At 35.2% G+C, this 24,747-nt stretch overlaps 1 protein-coding gene across 1 annotated transcript; it reads left to right on the top strand.

The window, feature by feature from the left end:
* Positions 1–476: 476 nt before the first annotated feature.
* LOC121419736 (protein ABHD13-like) lies at positions 477–22,052 on the top strand. The gene is made up of 8 exons (XM_041614195.1): positions 477–577; positions 8,219–8,684; positions 9,614–9,845; positions 13,613–13,713; positions 14,102–14,352; positions 16,097–16,201; positions 19,288–19,395; positions 20,964–22,052. The coding sequence occupies exons 2-8, from the start codon at positions 8,372–8,374 to the stop codon at positions 21,114–21,116; spliced, it is 1,263 nt and encodes a 420-aa protein (XP_041470129.1). The 5' UTR covers positions 477–577; positions 8,219–8,371; the 3' UTR covers positions 21,117–22,052.
* Positions 22,053–24,747: the final 2,695 nt, after the last annotated feature.

The raw sequence follows: 24,747 nt of genomic DNA, 5'->3' as shown, positions 1-24,747 counted from the left end.
CCTAATAAATCGAACATACATTCGAACGGCGCCACTTGTCTAACATCAATTCGTCGCTGCTTGGTAAAACATCTGATCCGGCGCCCCCACCCCCGGTTGAACATCAATTCGGCGCCCTTCCCCTATGTCAAACATGGACTCAGGCGCCCTCCCCCTTCCTCCTTCTTTTTTTTAACCCATCGATCTCTTTCTTTCTCCCTTTTTTCCCCTCTTTCTCTCCTTTCCTTTTTTTTCTCCCCCCGTTTCCCTTCCAAAATTCCTTGATTTTGGTCCAAATTTAGGCTCGCTGAATTATTGTCCGATTTTTTTTAAACTTAAACTTGAAAAATCCAGGAAATGTATGAATATCGGGAAATTTGGTATTCATTTTCGGGAAATTTGTATTGGATCTGTGACTTTATTTGGAGTGAGTGCTGTACGATTTTGGCCAAATCCTTACGCTACTAGAGCTAGAGAGGGAGACAATCTTTAATCGGAGGATTTCCGTGGACAGCGATTGGAGTTGGACGATCAATAACAAGTTTCCTTGGACATGTTGGTTGTTAATTGTCGTTGATCAGCAGCTTCCTCCGTTTTCGTAAGTGATTCAAATTTCCATTAAATACCTCATACTGAAATATTATATCAAAATAACTTAGTATAAGCCTATGCTTGTGATTATCATGATATTTATGTTCCTCTGTGTGACTGTGCCAATCACCCAATGCACTTTCATGACGTTGCCCCACATATTGTCGTCTGTGTCGTGCTGGAAGATTTTTGAAGGAGAAAGTTCAGAAAAGAAACGTTAGGCCTAGGCCTAATCATTATTTTTGGAGACTCGCCCCATGGCATTGTTAGACTGGCATTATCGTGATATTGGGAACCACCGTTCACTTCATACAGCAGCGCTTTATTCAGTCACACGCACGGCCCGGTTCCCCATTCCACCTCCATTCAGCTTTGTACACAAGTACAACAACCTAGCCTAGACACTACACTCCTGAGTCCTAGTACCAATCACTCCTAGTACCAATGAGGTCCAAACATTAACATGTATGGACCTCATAGGCGACATTACCCAAATTATGGGTTAGACCATTCAGTTCTGATTTCAAACCCAAGACTTTGGTAAATGTACGCCTTAATACAAATTGGAGTTATGCGATATGACTTTCATTTGGTGGGAAGACATTTAATACTTAAAAAATGAGTTGAAATTAAAATGAATTACTATCAAACTTACATTTCAGGCCCTTTTTGTTGATTTTCGGTGAGCGTTCCACACAGCTGCGACGAGTGATCAACTCCGAAGTGATACGCGAACTGGTCAGCTGATCGGTCAGGTGATCGGTAGATTATCTTTTTGTCAGACGTTCATAATTTATGTAAAGCGTATCAATCTTCAGTATCTTGATTTCAAAGTATCAATATTGCAGATAAATGTCATTATTGATTGGAATCAGTGGCGGATCGGGGGGGGGGGTGGGGGTGAGCATTTCTGCCCGATCCCCCTATTGAGATTTATAGTAAATATTTTGGAATTAAATACGTTGTTCATACTAGTTATGTGACCCCTCCCTTATGATGATCACAGCATTATTTGTAATGGGGATATTTCGTTCATATTCTTGTTTCGTCTTTCTCTTTTTAGCCTTTTTTGCTTGTTAAAACCTTTTTTCCCTTTTTTTTGGGGGGGGGGCTCGCCAAATTTTACGTGGGTCAAAATTACCTTCATTTTTTTAGTGACAATCTTTTTTTTCATTTGTCCAGTTCTACGCGAGACAAAATTACCTTCGATCATTATTATAGTTAAAAACTTTTTTTTTATTTATTTTTTTTTTTTTTTGGGGGGGGGTTGCCAAATATCACGTGGACAAAAAGACTTTCCCTTTTCTAGTTATTTTTTGGGGGGGAGGGGGCTTGCCGAATATCACGCGAACGTTTTTCAGCTTTTACTGTTTTATTCGACTTATAATCAAATATTAAATGGGGCTTACCACAGTTTTTTTAAAGTCAATTCATAAAAATATTCCTCCTCGGGATTTGAGCTTTCTTTCATGAAATATCAATCTTTTTCATGATTACCAAAAATACTTAAAATGTCCAATTTTTTATCGGTGTAGGCCTATAAAGCTTTAGCTCATGCGTTGCGCCTGCCATATTTTAATGTTGAGATACAACTTTATGCTTTTAATGAATTCCTAAAAACACTAAATTCTCAGATCATCAATTTTGTCGCAATCGAATAATTTGATTGCGTCTCTCTATCAGTTTTGAATATTTATAAAAAAATATCAGCTCGTGCTTTTTGCTCGTAATATTTTGATTAGTAAATTCTTCTCTTATATAATCGAGTCGGATAGATAGATAGATATATAACTAGAGAGAGAGAGTTGGGGGGGTCCCTCAGCTACTTGTCCTCGCTTATTCCCAATTTGTTATTATGCTCATGTTGTGAGAGCTTTGTGTTTTCATTTCTTTTTCAACCTTTTTATTGTCTCGGAGCTTCCCTCTATTTCTTTACACTATGATGTAGTCCTTTTTACTTCATTGTTTCAATCATTGGCGGCGGAAGCCCCAAATTTTAGGAGGGGACAACCCAAAAAATTTTGACAAGCAAAAAAAAAAAAGGCTCTCAACCCAAACATTTTAGGGGGGACGTAGGAAAATAAATTGACAAGCAAAAAAAAAAAAAAAAAAAAGTCAACAACAAATTTAGGGGGGGGGACCGTCCCCCCTCCTCAAATTTAGGGGGGACACGTCCCCCCCACTTCCGCCGCCTATGGTTTCAATTCTTTTTTTGTTCTCATTTCAATGAAAACATCATTATTAAACTGACGTAGAAGACTTTATTACGAAATTTTGACATTGTTTTGTCTCATTTGTTTGGCTTTCTTTTTTTCTTCTCATCTTTTTCTTCTTACTTTTTCCCTTTCCTTATTTTCTCTTTTATTTCATTTTATGAGGTATCCGCCAATTTATACAACACCAAGCATATAGAGGCGGATAATCAGTGAGGGAGCGTGGCGGTGTGCTGCTCTAAAAAAAAAAGGAGGAATATTGGAAGAAAAAAAAAAGGGATGGGGAAAAAATAAAGGAAAAAAAAAGAAAGATGATGATGGCAATGATGATGATGAAAATTATCTTGGTGATGATGATGGTGATGATAATGATAGTGGTGATGATGATGATGACGAGATGTAATTTTGTTATTTTGTCTTTGAAAAAATTAAGTAGTGCAAAGTTGAATTCATTTAAAGTTTATTATGAAAATAGCAGAAAAAAAATAAAAAATTGGTATGCGTTCGAGGAAAATCCATCCCCCACCAATTTTTTGTTAAAAGGTAAGATTTTTTTTTGTGACGGCGTAGGCCTTTGCAAGCAGCTATTATTATGGTAAAAAAGTAAATGAAATGTCAAGAAATACATGATAATGATTTTTATGGTACATTTAGTATATCAATAGATAACTTCATACTTGTTATCAAAAAGAAAAAAAGTGGGTCGTTACGGACCATTAAAAATGGGAAATTTGGGCATTTTATATTTAGGATAGAGCAACTGCTCGTTATAGACGTCACAATAAATCAAGCATTCTAAATTCTATCAACTCCATTTTTTGTCAAATAACACCTTCATTGATATTTTGAAATGATTTTTCTCATATTTTCATCATCTTTTTATCAGGGTGAAATTCCCCTTTAATTTACAAAACAGATTCGCAAACAATATCAAGAGTAGTGGGAGGCAAGGGCGGAAATCTAAGGTAGGGGACCAGGGGCTGGAAAACAGGCAAAAAAAACAAACAAACAAACTAACAAACAAAAAAGAAGGTTTATCACCCCCAAAAGAAGGTCGTCTCGTCCAAAATACATGTTTTATTTCGATTTAAATGATGTAGGCCTATTTCTTTCCATCATATATAAAAGAACAAAAATAGTAGGGGGACATTTGATAATGTGCCCCCTACTATTTTGGGTTAGGCCTTAGGGGAAAGTGTCCCCCTGGGATTTGCGCCCATGTGGGTGGGGGGTGTTGCACCTCCTTTCGGAATCATTATGGAACAGTGTGAATAGTCGCTGTGATTTCGATCTCATACCTATAAAAAAAATAGAACAGAAGAACGCCTTGACCACAGGCCAAAATGCCTAACAATTTTTCCGCGGCATTAGCGACTCTCGTAAGGGGCGCTCCATTTATAAATAAAGTTGCATGTATAGCTGTCTATGGCGACAGAATTTATCGCTGAATTGTAGCCAGAAGCGTGGGAAATTGCCAGAAAATTCAAGAAAAGAACCGGTGAGTACCGATTTAACAGTACTAATGTAATTAGTAACATTTATTGAATTATAAGAATATTCAATTTTTCGTGAAACAAAGCTTAGTTCTAAGCTAGGGCGGCCCAAATGCGCGTGAGTGGAGTCCCAGTTTCTTAACACGGGTAAGTATTGCGGTGTCGCCTAGAGTGAGCCTAGAGGACTCCGTGATCATATTTTGTAATGATTTTGATATTGTAATTTGTTCACGGATCCTCGACAAGGCAGCCTCTGCCACTGTGGAGAAGATCGTAGTCCAGAAGGGAATTCCCTTCATATTTAACATTAGAACTAGCGGTCCATATATAGATAAAAATTTTATTAAATTGCATCCCTTAATATACCTAATGCGTATAAAATTATGATAGTTTCCCCAAAAAAAAAGAAGAAAAAGGAGAGGTTTCTTGCCAGACCAATGTCAAGTATCCATAATGTAAACACTGCAATACAATAGGCTTGACCCTTAAACCCGCTTCGATATGACGTACATGTACGTAGCTTCGATGAGCTGTATTACAAAGTGCTGTTTTGTAGAATATTAAAAATGATTTTTATTTCAAAAAATAAATATTGATTGTAAATAATTATTTTTTTTTTAAACTTACATTGAAATATGAGAAGCAAAAAAAAAACTTAGCATGCTTAGCCGCATCTTCAATGTGAGAAAGAATAGCTCATACTTATGTAACATGGAAATCTTGTAATTTTTGGACTTACCCTGACGGAATTACCAAATACTGTCAAGTGTAGTCGGTAGATTTGTTTACTGTTACTAAGAAATAGATTTGTTTACTGTTACTAAGAAAATTACTCTCCCTTTTTCTCAAATGTACATATTTATTTTATATTAGGTCATTTTCAAACGTGAGTGACACGACAATCGGAGAGGTTTAAGGGCTCATATCTTCAAACTTAAAGGTTATGAATCAATCATGACTACTATATTATATACAATGTAGGACTGGCATGGGCCACTGCGAGTTTGATTTGAATTCAACAATTCGTTTAGTAGATATGATTAAAAAACGGTGCGTGAGTGACACGACAAATTTTGGACATGGGTTTCTGACCACTAAGACATATGGTTGGATTCGTGCCCAAGTAGTTGTCATGGAGTACTGTGAGTACCAGTAAATGTACATAAATAGTGTACCTATCTAACACATATAGTCAAAATCAATCAAACCTTCTCTATGGAAAATGGTACCCTCCTATATACCGTGAGTGACACGACATCCAAAACGTGAGTGACACGACAAGTGCAAAAATACAACATTTATCTCAACATTGAAAGTATTTTTTGCATGATCTAGAAGAGTAAAATACCATTAACCAAAAAACAAGCTTAATTACATATAACTGCTTTCTTTTAAGTTCATAATACGTCATCCTGATGTTTTATTCTTGCTTTATGGTCATATTTGCCCATCAACTCACATTCCCTATACCATACGACATTGTCACACTAGGGCTTCTACCACTCTCCTCTTTAGAGGAGGAGGGGACACTTGAAGGAGGTGTTATGAGGTCTTGGCATTGACATCAACTCAAACATTCTTTTTGTGGCCTGATATCATTCAAAACTTTAACTCTTTCTCCCTATCTGTATATGAAAGTTTACAGGTTCATACAATTCAGCATCCACAACGGATGGAATAATTTTTCCTTGTAAGAAAGGTATTCTCAATAGTCACTAACATCATCTGGCATGGTCTGGTAGCCAATGATGTCATGTATGGCTCCTTTTTCTTAAAATATTGGATTACAATATTATCCTCCTTTAATATTTTAGGCATGGTCCAAATAGGACATGGCAGTTTCAATGTCTTTTTTGGTACCAAACCCCAATCACGTTGCTGCACACTTCAGATGGACTATCATCAAATCCTTGAGAAACTTGGGAATTCATCTCAACAAGCATAGGTTTTCTCCTGAACACTGCTTGTATGTGGACCCTCCCAAGGCAGTACATGTACTGTAGGCACTGTACCAAAATTCAGAGCTATGCTTTTAGCTGAAATCTTGTAAGCACCTTTTCATTGCTAATTATTTGATCATATACCATACCACGGGAATCCAGGGAAAGCCACAAGGTGAAAGACGCAGTCAGTACCTGATTCTTGCAGTCTGCTACTATTACATAACAACTACAAGTTATTAGCCTTTCCTTTTCTAAGCCCTTGGATGTCACACTAAAATCCAATTCAGCATCCCAACCAGGCTCCCTTTATACCTCAATAGCTTTTTCCCCTCGAGGTCCAGCTCTGTTCTTACCAGGGTACCCCCCCAAAAAAAAAAATTGATCTACTGGTACATGGCAACCCATCCAAAGTTGCTCAAATCAAAATGCAGTCTTGGGTGGGACTTGTTGGGACCTACATGAACATGCATCATTTTGTTGTAATGAATATGTGTAAATGCAAACCTGCTCTGAACACACATTGGCCCGCTTACGGTAATTTGCTGTTCAGACCCTACATGTAGTTAATCACTAGCGGTATGAATGGTGGCCGAACAAATAATGATTTTTAACTTGGCATGTAGCTGCTTCAAGCAATATCCAAAATGTTCTATCAAATCTCAGTACATTCTCAACTGAAATGTTTATGTTTTCTTGCAAATTTGTTTATTTCATGTCCTGGAATACCAGCTTTATGGCAAATGAAAAGGTTGATTTAATCAATCAGAAGGAAAAGAAAAATATTTTCTTTTCCGAATTTGAAAAAATGTTTGGTGTTCATGGTGATCTCTTATATCTCATGTACACTACTTTACCACTAAATTTCTGCAAATTTCAAAAAAGAATCCCTGACTTTTCTAAAGCTCTATGAGTATAACAAAGAAATAACATTGCTCAAAAGAAAGGTGAACTTTCTGTTCATTTCTGTAAATGGAGACAGAGAATGTTTGAGTAATACCTACATTTAGGTATGACTTGTAACATCACCATCACCAACCCTTTATGCATTGTAAATATGTCCTTTGCTAAAGTATAGTGGTTTTTCTCTTGATACATTCATAATTTTGTGTTGATTGATTATGTTGTTGTATTCTTAATCACAGTACATTCACCAAAATATGAATTAGGATCCGAGTCTTCACACCAATGGAAAATTGTCAGGATTTTTTAAACCAAGGCAACCACAGAGAGGAGAGAAAATAGATGAACTCAATGTCAAATTCAATATTTCCATAAAAAGGAGTAAAATTAGGAAGATGGAGGAAATTATTAGCCTAAAATAGGCCTAAATGATGTCAGGAACAACATTTTGACTGTATCCCTGGTAAAGCGCTTCAAAAATTACTGGATGTCCTTTTTTATACACAATATAATACCGTGAGTGACACAACATTTCGTGAGTGACACGACATTGTGAGTGACACGACACAACTTTAACAGTTAATTTTAGCTTTACCTTAACACATTGGACCAAGTAACTTTATATACAATAAGGTACAGATAAACTGTATTTGCTCCAGTACTGGGATAAATTGATTATCAGAATACACAGCTCTAGAAAACTTTATGCATTTAAAACGTGAGTGACACGACAACCAGTTTTGAAAACTTTGAAACAAATTTTTTTTCAGAAAAACACTTCACAGAATTTTTTTTTGCTATTTAGGAGTTAGATACAATACACAGCTTGTATCTTGCCAACAAATGTGCTTCTAATACAAATTTTATATTGTGATAGGCAATATGTGAATTTTAATGCAAAAATCAAGATTTTGTAACATTTAATTTCCCTTGCATAAAATTCACTGTATCTCAAGACATAATTAATACTTTTATGTAAATGAAATGGAAAAATATACTTTAAGATGTCTAGTTTCAAAAAACATTGATGCCTAATGATTTCTACCAAGTTTTAATTTTCACCCTCATGTCCACTTTTGTTTGAAAATGACCATTACAGGTTTTAATTTTTGTGCAGGAACAGTTTCAATAGAATTGTACTTGAGCAGAGGCAATCATTGTGGATTTAACTGGCATCTTTCGACATCCCAGCGTTCAAATCTATTAAAAGAGGCCATGATAAGAAAGAGACCACAGAACTTGGCTGTGCATTATGACTGAGAATGATGGAGGCAGGTATGAAGAAGTAGAAATCAACGGTAGCGAGGATCCCACCAGTACTCTGCTGGAAGATACTCAGACCGAAGCCAACGGCAACACCACCACGCATCAACCAGTGGCATCGTCAAGACGCTCTAGTGCAATGTCTAACGCTGCCTCCATCCTGCGTTTTTTTATCTTGTTGCTGCTGAGAGTGTGTCTCCGTTTCTGGAAGGTGTGTGTCGCTGAACTCTTGATTGTAGTCTTGGTCTTCTGGATGTATGGAGGGATCATTGTTTTCTTCCTTATGATTGCAGCTCTTCTTAGTAAGTCTTCTTCCTCAATGATTACTTCAATTGGAAATTGTGGATTCCGACCAGAAATTGCCTTTGAAAAATGGAAAGAAAATCGTTTTTGACCTGGCAGTCTTCAGGAATATTTAGTTATTCTAAGCTGAAGAGATAAAAATATCTCATAATCATATTTGTGGCCCGTAACACAAAGCTTAGCTTATGATCGTAGAACATTTTTCTATGATTGATTCCATTGGTTACATTGTACAATAAATCGTAGAAATCAAGCGTATGATTAATCGCTAACCTTTGTGTTACGGAACCATCATCTCCTTTCCATGAAATTGTAAGTCCAGGGAACAGTTTCATGGGGCCATTCATAAGTTATGCATGACTTTATTTATGACTGATGACCCTTTAGGTATGGTGAAAGGGGTGCATCAACTTTCCTGTTTTAATGTAATGAAAAGTCAACTTTCTATAATTCTTGTCAAATATTGACAAATAAACTTTGTAATCAAATCCCTAAAACAACAAAAAATTATTACATAAGGTCAAATTTCAAATTGTTGAGAATTTTATCTGGTACATGTACAGAAAAAGAGTCACCAGTCATGCATACAGTTGTGCAGAACTTAGCCATGACCCTTCCATTGTGACTGTTTCTGGGTTATTTGTGTTCATTCTCATGAATGGTTTTTGCCAAAACAATTCATTTAATTGGTACAATCAAATTTTTGGTAATCTTTTCACTAAATTCTATAAGATTCTTGATAAAAAATCCTTTTTAAAATGCCCAAAGTTTTCAGGGCAACCTTTGATGATTAAATTGTTAGCTTTTCTTTGGGGGGGGTGGGTAAAAATTATGATAAACAGAAAACTCTTTAATTTCTTGTTCCCTGGAATTGAGTTTCCATTCAGAACACATTGATAGTGGCTACCAACTTCTCTCCCATTTACAGCTGTGGTATACAATATGCAAGACTTCCTCCTGTACTTCCCTGACAACCCCAAGATGTCAACTGTCTTCGTCCCATCAGCAGCCATCTTGGAACTTCCATACGAGAATCTAACTATAAAGACATCGGACTGGGTCAAAATTAGTGGAGTTTTACTCAAGCAGCCTCCAGACAGAGCGGCGAGATCACCTACAATTCTGTTTCTCCATGGAAATGCTGGAAACCTTGGACATAGGTAATGCTAATAGTGGTACAGATGCTTGATGATTAGTCTGGTGTCCAAAGGAAAGTTTGGTACAAACTCAGACCTGGGGGTGGTTTCTCAAACGCTTAAACCAGGGACTCAATTTTAAGGGGCACGAGAGCGATTGCGTGCTACATGCTTGCCTTAATCCATCTGAGGTAGCGTGATTAATAGCGCGCCTCGCGATCGCTGAGCGGAAATCCTAAAGTTGCCCTGGAAATCACCCAAATCATGCTTCCGGGGCGACGTAAAATCATAATGTCGCCCCCGAAATTATTGCCGAGTGATAACCACTCAACGGCCCTCTAGCGCCATATGCTTGACTCCGCATACCATTTCAAATCATGCAAAATCCACATTCAAAATCACGAATAAGCCTTGAAAATAGCGAGGAGCGCAGTTTTAAATTCCGAAGTTGACTCTTTTTTTCTGTACCACGTATTTCCATACACATATTACCAGGTATAGAAAAAAAATCAAGTTGCATGTATAGGGGTCCATTATGACTATCACCATTTACTATTTCGAATTACATAGAAAATACATGTTGTAAATCCCAGAGTCTAGTAACCTAGCATTGGTAGGTTGTCATTCGGCTTTGCTTTTCAAAACGGCCTATTAACATCCAAAATATGTTACCTTATTTATTAATTATAACTAAAAAATCATTTGCTTTCTTTTTCTAGGGGATGAGGTAAATATCAGACAATAAATCATCAAACAAAGGTCCATCTATTTTACAAGGCCGGTGGCAGGCTCACGCACGAACGCATTGGCGCTTGTACTAGCTAGCCAGCCTGAGCTCTGTCTCTGCCAGAGCTCTGGGGGACAATTCACTCAGTAAAGGCCTCAATGATGGTGATTTTCTGTTTCAGACAGAGTTAACATTTCAGGTATATTATTCAAAACTGCCAATAAAGTTTGATGATTTCTTCATTGTCATGTATTTAGGTTCTTAATGAATACATTCTCATTGAATTTAGACTCCCATATAGAGAAATGCAATTTTCACGGAGAACTGCGTTTTCAAAGAACTTCAGGAAAAGTTGGGTATGTGGGCCTTTATTACATGTACATGGCCGAGTACAGGGTATTGTACTGGAATAGATGGAGTAGAAATTAGATATTGAATTCATTTATATCCAAGTCCAACTCATAGTCACACACACACCCACATCCAAGATTCTAAGCATGGAAAAAATAACTTAAAAAATCATACAATATTAAAGGGGAATCCAACCCAAATAAAAACTCGTTTTTATAAGGAAAAGGAAAATCAGACAAGTTGTTAGGTGAAAGTTCGACCAATATTGGACAAACAACAAGAAAGTTATGAATTTTTAAAAGTTGTAAATATTGGTAATCACTATACCCATGGAGACTTCAAATTGGCAGCATATGGGATGTCATAGTGATGTAAGGCAAGGACTACTCCTCCATATACTCCAATACATATTATGGCTAAAATGTCATTTTCCCCAAAAGTTTTATTTAAAATCATATTTTTCTTTCATGAGGACATAAAACAATATACTACCTGGGCTATATTTAGATTTCTGCCCCAGGGGAATGGATACTTAGGAGAAAACCACAAATCCCTGAAAATAAATTACATGGCCTATGGGAATGTTGTCCTTGCTACTTGTCATGATTTACTTACCCAGTTGCCAATTTGAAATCTTCATAGTATAAGTGATTTCAATCTTAAAGCAGCTATAACTTTCTTATTGCTTGTCCGATTTCTTTCAAACTTTCACCATTCTGTTTAATTCATTTTTCTTCTTCCTAACACAACATTTTGTGGCCAAGGCTGGATTCCCCTTTAAACAAAAAGTATCAATTCATTAAAAAGTGAACAGGTATTCCTCAAAATATAAAAAAGTAGCATTTAAAAGAGCCCCCAAAATTTGACAAAAAAATTTAGAATTAAGCCCCTGAAAAATAAAATATTTTGTCAATGATTTTAGCCAAAGTCAAAACCTCACTCAAACAGGTTTTATAACACACAATCTAAATACAATACATTGTAAAATAATTATATTTTAAGAATATTTTATTGTAACTTAGTAAGTATATTTCCTCCATCCGTTTTGTTAATTAGACAAAATGCTCCCCTTGTATGTTGAAGAAGAGGTTTTTGCAGTGCTCCTCTACTGCTCTCCTTAAAAGTTCTAAGAGAGCTTTTTATTGCTCCCCTCATAATTATAAAACCGAGTCCCTGTTTAACGCCAATAAGCACATGTTATGTCACACAATGTCTGATTGATGGGTACGCGGCGTATGATGATGCCTTGTGTGCAGCCCGCAATCCTCGTTATCCTCGTTAGGCCTACTTTCAAGCTCAGGATTTTATTGAAAATATGTACATTGACAAAATCAATCCTTCAATATCATTGTTACATCAGAAACTTTCCTTATTTGATGATGACAAGTCCACCCCAACAAAAAATTGATTTGAATGAAAAGAGAAAAATTCAACAAGCATAACACTGAAAATTTCATCAAAATCGGATGTAAAATAAGAAAGTTATGACATTTCAAAATTTCGCTTCATTTCACAAAAACAGTTATATGAACGAGCCAGCTACATCCAAATGAGAGAGTCGATGATGTCATTCACTCACTATTTCTTTTGTTTTTTATTGTTTGAAATATGAAATATTTTAATTTTCTCGTCATTGTCATGTGAAATGAAGTTTCATTCCTCCCTGAACACGTGGAATTCCATTATTTTAACATTTTGTGCTTCAGGCAAGGAGGTCCTAAACGTCAAATTCGTAGAAATTGAAATATTGTATAATTCAAACAATAAAAAACAAAAGAAATAGTGAGTGAGTGACATCATCAACTCTCTAATTTGGATGTAACTGGCTCGTTCATATAACTATTTTGTTAAAAATAAGCGAAACTTTGAAATGTCATAACTTTCTTATTTTACATCCGATTTTGATGAAATCTTCAGCATTGTGCTTGTCTGATTTTTCTCTATTGATTCAAATCAACATTTTTCTGAGGTGGACTTGACCTTTAATAAGCTTTAAACTTTAATGAAAAAAAAATTATGAACTTTAGATATTTATTCACATCAATTTGGAAGTTTATAAGTGTAATGTTTAAATAAACATCACAATGCATTGTCTCAACTATATTTTTTTTGTCTAGGTATCTTGTACAGTGTTGTCAGAGGTTTGTTTGGACAATACAACAGAATAATTCTTTACAAATTTGAATAGCATTTTGGTCATAAGCTCTCAACTAAGTAATATACAGTCCTCTATGTAAAAAAAAATGCCTTACAAAAGACTTTATGCATAGCAGACTTTAAAAAATGTTAAGTAAATGGCGATGCGATACCAGGAAAATTATTCCCTGTAAGATATCATGAATGCACTGTATCTGTGCTTGGTGACAATCGATACTTTTGCTGGAATGAAACACACACATTTGACACACCAAAAAAATAATCATATGTTTTGATAACATTTGTAAAGTATGCCAGGTGGATGTTTCATTAAGCTGTTCGTAAGTTAAGAGTGACTTTAAGAACGACTGGTGATCCTTTCTTACGTGCAAAACCCTTGCCAATGAATGTTTTGGTGTTATACCATTTACACAAGAAAGGATCACTGGTTATTCTTAAAGTCACTCTTAGCCTACGAACAGCTTTAAGAAATGGCCCCCTGCTAATATAGTGTGCTGATATTTGTAGCAGATCACACTAGAATCACTGATTTTAATTCTCTCATTTTTGTTGACAGATTATTTAATGCTAAGATGCTCTATACAGTGTGCCATTGTAATATCCTATTACTTGACTACAGAGGGTATGGTAGAAGTGAAGGAACTCCATCAGAATCAGGTATGGAAAAAAAAAACACATCAATACTTTCTATCTGCAGGGGGGTTTTCTATTCAATATCAAGTGCCGATCCACCCTATTGTCCTCCTTCAATGTGTGTGTATTATGGTAATGGAAAAATCAAAACTGGGAATCCCTGATTACAGAATAGTGAAATTAAGCCCTTTAATTTTTCAAAGTTTGCAAATACCCCTTTCTTGAAATGTTTAGCATACATATTACTGTATGAAAAGCCTTTATAGAAAATAAATCAATTAGGGATCCAAAGTACGGTACTCTTTCATTCTACATGTACTTTATGGGAGTTAAATATGTGCATTATTGTTTTTACGATCTTTTTATTGATGGGCTATGAATTAATAACTGGAACTTTAATCTCTTTTTATAGGTCTGTACACAGACGCCCAGTCGGCATTGGACTACCTTCACACGAGAAGAGACATTGACCCAACACAACTCTTCATCTTTGGACGATCACTAGGGGGCGCTGTTGCAATCCATATAGCATCACAGAAGATGAACATGGGGAGGTTAAAGGGGCTTATCATAGAAAACACCTTCACCTCAATACAAGAGATGGGTAGCCACTTATTTGCAGGAGCAGTCAGCTGGATCCCGCTTTGTTTAGTCAAGAATAAGGTAGGGTTTGCTTACTTGCTTGCTTAAGGCGGCTTCTGCCGGGATCTCACATAGGTCCTACACACATCCTTGTCCCCCATCTAGGTCGCCAGCTCGCTGGTGCTTGTCACTCCCATGTCCCTCTTCAGCACGTCCACGTAGGTCGTCTGTGGGCCTTCCTCTACCTCTTGTTCCGTGGGTTGGTTCCCATAGTAGGAGCTTTTGCATGCTCAGCTCCAGGTGTCGGAAACAGTGGCTAGTTTTGCAGTAACTATAGGGGAATCTAATCCAAATTAAAAGTTGTTTTTAGGAAAAGGAGGAAAATGAGATAAGCAGATAGATGAAAGTTTGAACCATATTGAACAAACAATAAGAAACTTATGAATATTCTAAAGTTGTAAGAATTGGTAATCAGGGAGATACCTAGGGAGACTTCAAACTTGGTCAAATTTGTGATGTATATTTACTCCCATAAATAAAATGGCTAAAATAGATTTTTTATTTTTTTCAATAGTTTACTTCAAATTATATTTTTCTCTCATGAGAATATTAAACAATATGCTACCTCATCATATTTTGATTATTGCCCCAGGAGAATAGGAGAATACCGCAAACCCTGATAATTGATTTCCACTTGTCATAATCCAGTTGCCAATTTGAAATTTTCATAGTCTTAGGGATCCCAATATTAAAACAGCCATAACTTTCTTATTGCCTTTCTGAATTCTTTCAAACTTTCACATTCTGTTTTACTTATTTTTTCTCCTCTCTCACACAATATTTCATGACCAATGTTTGATGCCTTTTAAATTGCATTACAATAAACTCTTCATAAGTTGAATTACCAGGTATTGCATTCTATCAACAATTCATTTCAGACCAGAATATACAAAATGTGTTATTTTGTATCTTCTATGTTGAATCATCTTAGTCAAACATTATTGTGGTCCCAAAGAGTGTTGGCTTGTAGAATCGCCTGTGCTTCATACCCAGACTTCATACTACATGGCAAATGTCTGTTTCAGTGAGCCTGGAATATAGTATTTACAAAGACTACAATGATGCTATATTTTGACCTTCTTTTTCCAAAATTGATATTTCAAATTATTATCTTTATGTCTTGATAGGTTGTGTTTAGTTTAGAAATGTATAAAAAAAAATGTGTGTTTTGGTTTACGTTATTGGCCTGTGTAGTATGAGAGCCTATTGCGCCAAGCACCAAAATCAAATATCCCATATTATTGTGTAATTGCCCCAATCAGATTTTCGATTTTGTTTTAGTAAGATTATTAATATGCAGGACCGCATTTCCCTCTGTGCAAGATCTGACCAAAATTGTGATGTTTGATAGATAGATAGATACAACACCCATCATCATTTTATACTGCATGCAACTATGAGATTGAGTGTGACTCTAAGGGGGTGTTGCAAGAACATATATTTGCAATCAATTGCAAATATTCTGTTGCAATTTTACAATTGATTGATCACTTCTAGCTATCGCAAATCAGATTACACTCCTTGTTTCATGAAGCAGATTAGCAATCAATCGAAAATTTGCAACTTATTGCACGGCATTTGCTTGATTTCAGGAACGAAAATAGACTTGCAATTGATCGCAAGTATCTTGCAACGCCCCATAAGTCACACTTGAATCTTTGTGAAACACCCCGCCCCCTCCCCCGTTTGCATTATTGTTGTGTACATGAACAGCTGTCTTGACTGTTATTTCAAGTAAACTAATTTCAACCTATTTTCTTCCCAGTTTTTATCAAATAGGAAAGTAGCATCTATACACACATCAACCATGTTCTTAGCCGGTACTGTAGATGAGCTAGTACCCCCTAAAATGATGAAAGAATTATTTATGGTAAGAAAATTATTGTGTATGATTTATATAGAAATTATTCTTAGTTTGCTGTTTTCATGTTTGTCTAAATGTAACCTGTGTATGATTGTGTATGATTATATAGAAATTATTCTTAGTTTGCTGGTTTCATGTTTGTCTAAATGTAAACTGTGTATGATTGTGTATGATTTATATAGAAATTATTCTTAGCTTGCTGTTTTCATGTTTGTCTAAATGTAACCTGTGTATGATTTATATAGAAATTATTTTCAGTTTGCTGTTTTCATGTTTGTCTAGATGTAATCTGTGTATGATTTATATAGAAATTATTTTCAGTTTGCTGTTTTCATGTTTGTCTAGATGTAATCTGTGTATGATTTATATAGAAATTATTTTCAGTTTGCTGTTTTCATGTTTGTCTAGATGTAATCTGTGTATGATTTATATAGAAATTATTTTCAGTTTGCTGTTTTCATGTTTGTCTAGATGTAATCTGTGTATGATTTATATAGAAATTATTCTCAGTTTGCTGTTTTCATGTTTGTCTAGATGTAACCTGTGTATGATTGTGTATAATTTCTAAATTATTTTCAGTTTGCTGGTTTCATGTTTGTCTAGATGTAATCTGTGTATGATTGTGTATGATTTATATAGAAATTATTCTTAGTTTACTGTTTTCACGTTTGTCTAAATGTAAACTGTGTATGATTGTGTATGATTTATATAGAAATTATTCTTAGTTTGCTGTTTTCATGTTTGTCTAAATGTAACCTGTGTATGATTTATATAGAAATTATTTTCAGTTTGCTGTTTTCATGTTTGTCTAGATGTAACCTGTGTATGATTGTGTATAATTTCTAAATTATTTTCAGTTTGCTGGTTTCATGTTTGTCTAGATGTAATCTGTGTATGATTGTGTATGATTTATATAGAAATTATTCTTAGTTTGCTGTTTTCATGTTTGTCTAGATGTAACCTGTGTATGATTGTGTATGATTTATATAGAAATTATTCTCAGTTTGCTGTTTTCATGTTTTCATGTTATCTCCTTGGCAATATCTTAAATTATGCACCGTACGGGTCTGTTGCAGAAAGAGTTGCGTTTAAACGCAAGTAAAAAAATCAATCGCAAGTCCCAAATGCGCGCTGTAGATTGGTTGAAAATCAAGTTGCGCATGAATTTTAGAGTTGCGTTTGATTGCATCTCTTTCTGCAACGGGCCCCTAGACATGTAACCTGCCACCCTAAAACCAACAATAAGTCGCCAGGAAAGGCTATCTGTAGGTAGCTAAAATAATAGCTTGGGTTCTTGTCCTTGGTTTTCAAGAAATAAAAACTGAATTAATCTGAAAGAGTGCATCTTCTTCATACCGTCAAACCTTGAAGATGTAAAGCTATTATTCATTAGGCCATTCCTTGGGCCACCATGAATCAATGCATGAATGTAAAATTTGGTATATGGATTTTTTTCAGCTTTTTTAAGGTTTTTGAGTACTTTATGCATAACTATAGCAACTTTTGCTGTTTCAGCTACACATGAATATTCTGGTCACTCACATTCTCAAACCTGTGATGGAGATTTTTTATCATGCTCTAACATATGGTCAGCAAAATGCTGAAATTCAGAAAATTAACATTGATGACATTGCACTTCGATATAGGAAATCCACTTCCACAAACAAAATGAGATACATATATTTCATTCTGTTCAAAGGACCACGAGTTGTACGTAAAGTGATTCGTAACTGACAAAGTTCTTTATGAAACACCAACCAGGGAAACTTTGAGATGGGCCGGAGCTATTTGAAATGACCGGCAGTTCGGTCCTGGGACAAGTTGTGACTCAAATCATGACATTTCAGCATAAACTATGCATGGTTTCTGACTTTAATAGACAATTTTGATATTATAAATGCAGTACTGATGTCCACCAAATGGGGTTGGGCTCAATTGCTTTCTTCAATTACAATTACATAATTCAATTAAATTACATTTTTTTCGATTACAATTACCAATTACTTTTATCAATTACAATTACTTTAAAAAGTCTTAAAGGTCAAGTCCACCTCAGAAAAATGTTGATTTGAATCAATAGAGAAAAATCAGACAAGCACAATGCTGAAAATTTCATCACAATCGGATGTAAAATAAGAAAGTTATGACATTTCAAAGTTTCGCTTATTTTTAACAGAATAGTGATATGAACAAGCCAGTTACATCCAAATGAGAGAGTCGATGATGTCACTCACTCACTATTTCTTTTGTTTTTTATTGTTTGAATTACACAATATTTCAATTTTTACGAATTTGATGATTAGGACCTCCTTGCCTGAAGCACAAAATGTTAAAATAGTGGAATTCCACGTGTTCAGGGAGGAATGAAACCTCATTTCACATGACAATGACGAGAAAATCAAAATATTTCATATTTCATATAATAAAATACAAAAGAAATAGTGAGTGAGTGATGTCATCAGTTCCCTCATTTGCATACCGACCGAGATGTGCATATAACTGTTTTGTGAAATGAAGCGAAACTTCGAAATGTCATAACTTTCTTATTTTACATCCGATTTTGATGAAATTTTCAGTGTTATGCTTGTTGAATTTTTCTCTTTTTATTCAAATCAAGTTTTTGTTGGGGTGGACTTGTCCTTTAAATGAAATCAATTAGTATTCTGTATATACTAGCACCACCTTTTTCAACATAATTCTAAGTTACATAGAAACCGATAAGATGAATGTTTATGTTAAAGAGCACAGATTCTGCCTACACTCTTTGATGCTGAAGCAGTTGACATGAAAAAAGTCATGAAATTTATGAATCATAAATCAGTTAAGAGTATTGTAAAGTAATGGAATTGAAAGTAATTTACAGTAATTGAAATCAATTTTTTCAATCGCAATTACTTTCCCTTTTAAAATTTCAAATACAATTACATGTACCCCCAAAATGTAATTAATTACGTAATTGAACAATTACCTATTAATTGATCCCAACCCTCCACCAAATGTCATTTAGCAGATCCCAGCAGTGTAATTACAATATTTTGAATGACCTCTGACCTTGATCATCTGACCTGAAACTCTTCTCTTTTGTTGTACAGCGATGTAGAGCTCCAAAGAAGTCAATGTATTGTTTTACCGGAGGGACACACAACGAGACGTGGCATTGTGAGAACTACTTCCAAACAATCAGAGACTATATATGGAAAGTAAGTAAATCATGCCGGTTTCAACTCTTTTCAATCTCTTGCCCACCGTCTTTGGAACAAACTCCCTCCATCTCTCTGAACCTCTCTACTCTTGACCTCTTCAAGAAACATCTCAAAACACACTTATATAACCATAAACCTTAGCTTGTCTTATGCCATCAACAGCACTTTGTATCCTCTGGAAAAACCACTAATCCAATTATTATTATTATCATCATCATCATATCAATTGTCTTATCATGGTTTCATTGATGGTTTGCATAGTCGTTATTGCATCTTTAATATATGATTGAATTTAAGTTATTCCATATCTCTTTGAAATTACATGTCAAAATAGTATCAATTATATTCAAGTCAATTACCATAATACCGGTATACATATCAAAATAGTATCAATTATATTCAAGTCAATAACCCTAATACCGGTATAAGTACTTGTTTTACAAAAACTAGTAATTATATGCCAAGGTGACCCATTAAATTTTATTTGTGAGATGAATTCCTCATTACCTGCATCATATGATGAACATGGGGGCATTTTCTGTTTTTTTTGTGTGTGTGTATTTCATGAGTTTATCATAAGAATTATATTTTTTTTTAATCTATTTTGATTTCAAATCTGGGGATATGCTCACTAAAATGCTTTGGCCTGTATTCTGAATTCTTGTTTATCACGCACTCATAGTTGTGGTTAAACTGTAGTAAGCCAAATGTGACACAAATCTCAATTATTGACATTTCAATTTTTAAGCACATTTGGCGCTTAAATGTGTGGAGTGATAAATAGAATTCAAAATCCCCATGAAAACTGACACACACCAGGGGCCTGTTTCATAAAGGACTTGCAACTATTTTAACTTTGCCATTATGGCAACTACCATGGTAACAGGGCTCAGCAGCCAATCATAATCAAGGTTTCCATGGTAATTGCTGTAATGGCAAAGTTACAACAGTTTCAAGTCCTTTATGAAACAGTCCCCTGATTCTTAAAGGTCAAGTCCACCCCAGAAAAATGTAGATTTGAATAGTAAAAGAAAAATCAAACTGGCATATCGCTGAAAATTTCATCAAAATCGGACATAAAATAAAAAAGTTATGAAGTTTTAAAGTTTTGCTTATTTTTCACAAAACAGTGATATGCAAATGAGACAGTCAGTGATATCCCTCACTCACTATTTCTTTTGTTTTTATTGTTTGAAATACACAATATTTCATTTTTTACTGATTTGACAATAAGGACCAACTTGATTGTATTGTATAGTATAAAACTAAGGTAATTCCACGTTCAGGGAGGAATTAATGTTGTTTCACTTGATAATGAGAAGAAAATTAGAATATTTCATATACTAAAATACAAAAGAAATACAGAGTGGATGACATCAATTGTTTTTTGAAATTCAGCAATATTTTAAAATGTCATAACTTTCTTATATATGACATCCGATTTTGATAAAATTTTCAGTGTTGTGCTTGTTGGATTTTTCTCTTTTTATTCAAATATGCATGTACTTTAGTTTGGGATGGACTTGTCCTTTAATATCAAAATCTTTGTTTCTCTCATTTTCCAGGTCCCTGGTAGCAGAAGAGGAGAGAGCAGCTACAACCCTCCACACTCTAACCACCCACATCATCATCATCAACAACACCATCATCATCAACACCATCATCCACTCTCAGGAAGTGCAGTCCCTTCCAATGCATCCGTAGTCTTCAATGCATAATGATACTGAAACAGCTCTTAGTTCTCAGATCCATCTCACCCTGGTTGCATAGAAATCCTTCACCATCCAGTGTATATTACTTCAGTGATATCCTTTGGTTTGGCTTGGCTGATGTGAAGCGTTGGTCATGACCACTCTATGGCCAAGTTACTGTGATGGTTGGTAAGTTTCACTCCAAAGGCCCTGGTTCAAAACAGGGTATCGATGCAATGGAACGTCTCAGGCTCGGTTCAGTGTCCTTTTCTTGAGCGGGCTTGATCCTTGAAAGATCAGTCTGGATGGTTGAGGGAGGGGGGCAGCCCAGTGACGGGGGAATGGCTTGAGCGATCTAATCGAGAAGACAACACTGGGTTCATCTGCTTTGACTCACAGAATGGTGTGGGCAATCCAGTATGACTGAAGCAATTAAGGATGTTATCCAGAAGACTTTATGTTGTGTGTCCACAAGAGGGAAGTGTGACTTCAGGCCATTTTCATATTGAAGGGAAAGTGGGGTTACGCCGGTGTAACTCTGGATTGAGTTGATACACTTGTACTGTGGAATGGCATTACAACCTTTTTCCAACTGGCAAGCTCTAGTATAAGTGTCATGCTTAGATATTTGTCATGAACATTTTTGTCAATAGCACCAAGACCTTGGAGCCAAACCAATGAGAGTAATCCAACCGACTTTGGACACAACTATGAACACTCTTTTTTTACGTCTTGGCCAGTATAGTAGATAAGTATGAGGATATGGAGGTGAATGTAAACATGATAATGATGATGTTTTGTTCAACCTCGTACCATTTGATGTCGAATGAAATAGAAAATAGATGGGAGCATATGATCTAATTACAAAGGTAGAGTGGAAAGATCTTGGCCCCATCTTACAAAGAGTTACGATTGATCCAATCAACCACAACTATGGAAAGCCAGCAACTTCAACATCTAAAACACATGCTTGTTCAAAATATTTTCAAGATTTTTATGCATTGATAGTTTTTTTGAAAATTCAGTGTGCTTCTCTTTGTTCACAAAGGACATTGTGTAAATTTCCTGTAGAAAAAATGACATTGGTGAATTTCCATATACATGTAGTTGAGGTTGATTGGATCAATCATATCTCTTTGTAAGACGGGGCCCTTGGCTATTCAGTGAAGTATGTCCTCCCCCTCCCCTTTTGTATGTGAGTCTATCCCAAAATTATCCATTCTTAGTATTTTTGTGTGATAAGGTGTAAAGCTCTCAAACGATCATAGCTTGAGTTTTTTGTGTAACGAAGTGATAATTGAGGAAATTGTGAGTCGGACTTTAATACAGAATGGTGGATTATTCTATGGAATTTGCTCGTTAATGGATCAAACAGATCCATCAACGAGCAGTGTAGTGGCATAATCATCATTGCTCTCAGAAAGAGCTGTATTTAAGAGATATGGTGGAAAGGTGGAAACATCCTGTGGTCTGAAAAGCAATCTCCTAATTCCAGAATAGACCCATTTTTAGGCAAACGAATGTTGTCACTTAGACATGTATGTCATTCCTCTAAAATCAACTTTTTCTCTGAGCTGTTCTTGAAATTTTCATACTTTGAGATACCAGTTTGTAAGAGCCCAGTGATGATACAGGTCCTTTACTACTACTGTAGGTCCTCTCCAATGTCTTGTGTACATAAGATTTTAGATGACAGATGATGGGCATTTCTGTACCATATCTATTAAAGACATATTTTTGACAGGATTATTCATGTTCATCTATGATTTCTTAATACAAATTTGACAAAATTCATTCTTTGTTTACTCTAAAATCTGTATAAAAAAAACTCTACAACTCTCAAATTGCTTTAATGGAAAACTTGCAAATAATGTTCATGTTTGCAAGCATCTCATCAAGCTTACTTTCCTTATTTTTAATTAATTTTTTCTGCTATTGTAACAATTTGATATCAGGGTAGACTTTACATCTTTTGTATTTATGTTTCTACTTCAGTAACTAGAAAAAAAATCTACATTAAAATATATTTGTCCAAGTACTTCACGTTGATATGAGGGTATGGGATTTGAAATAAGGTTGCTTCTCCCTATGATAGTATATCGAAAAATATACATTGCTAGAAGAAAACTATAATGGGCGATTCCATGCTAGAAAAATCAGCAATTTTCACAACATTTTTCAACCTGCTGTCCAAACGAATAAAGAACTTCAATTTGCTTTGTGGTAAAATTAAAGTACTACTCAGTAGACATGCAAAAAACTGACAACCAACAAACATATGTTGTCCATAGTTGAATTACAGCTTAAAATGTTGCTTTTTCACCTATAATTTACCCATAATCAATTTTTTTGTGTGTTATTAGTTTTTCACTACCCACTATAGCTTTATCATTGACAAAAAAAGAATATTTTATTGCTCAAGCATTCGGCTAGGAAACTAGAAATTGTTGTCAAAGTGTCCCGTACGACACGTATGGAATCGCCCTTATGAGCTATTTGCAGCAATGTGCTTTCCTATTGAAATTATACGATCACATGATTGCGAATTGACCAATCGTTTATCTAGAATACTTGTGAATATTCATAAGAGGGATATAATAACAAATACACCATTTCTTTCACAAATTTACCTTCAGCCAATCAAGATTGGCAGATTTCAGTAGCTTAACTGTTATTGCGAATGTGTTATTATAACAATATTTATGAAATCGGTTTCAGAAGAATGTAAAATTATTGTGACATTTAAAAGGAGAAACAAGATCATTGAAACTTTGTAGTTGAACTATTCAATGTAAGATTATGTGGCTGAAGTCATCTGAACTTGTACGTGTGTTAATTTTGCTCTCAAGAAAAAGTAAGAAAGTGTCTCCTCGGTACCAGTATTGGTTATTTAAACTTTTTTCATATATGCTTTGTCCCCAATATTTATAATTGTTGGAATATAAATACTGTATGTGATGGAATTTGTCTTGGTCTGGTCTAGGTCTTGATTGCATTATATACAGCCAATTTTTTTTTATAAACTCTGAGTTTGTGACAGTTTCCACGAAAGGAAAATGAAGATAAAGTATTTTGGTACGTAATACAGGCCACACATACACTGTACTCGTACAGAAAAAGCAATGGTGATAGAAGTTAAAGAGGACTCAAAATTTGTGACTAGCCACCCTAAAATGAACAATGAGTCACCAAGGAAGGTTCTCCAATAGCCAAAAGAGTCATTTGGTATTTTAAAAAAAGTAAAAATGAGAATATTAGCTTATCTGAAAGAGTAAAATTGTCTTCTTTACACTGTCAATATTTGTAAAGTTGAATGCAAGAGTTTCTTTGACACCATGTTTTGCACAAAAGATTCTTATCATGGTACAATTGAAACCGCTTTCGAGATTTATACATGCAATTAAGTACACAGACCTTGTAGCAATAGTAATGACATGTGATCATACAATCATGAGATAGAGATGGAAAAATTATGAGAGAGTATACTTTTCAGAGTCGTATCAATTTTTTTTTATCCTCTTTACTTTGTAATTCATTCCATGTCTCAACTACAAATGTAACCATAATGTGGGCATCATGTTTTGCTGCTGGCTTATTTTATATCAAAGACAGTGGGCACCAAGGCGGGGGGGGGGATGTTTCACAAAGATCTTTATGA

The sequence above is a fragment of the Lytechinus variegatus genome, chromosome 1 (assembly GCF_018143015.1).
Source record: "Lytechinus variegatus isolate NC3 chromosome 1, Lvar_3.0, whole genome shotgun sequence".
Taxonomy (NCBI): Eukaryota; Metazoa; Echinodermata; class Echinoidea; order Temnopleuroida; family Toxopneustidae; genus Lytechinus; species Lytechinus variegatus.
This window is presented reverse-complemented; position numbering and strand designations above follow the sequence as displayed.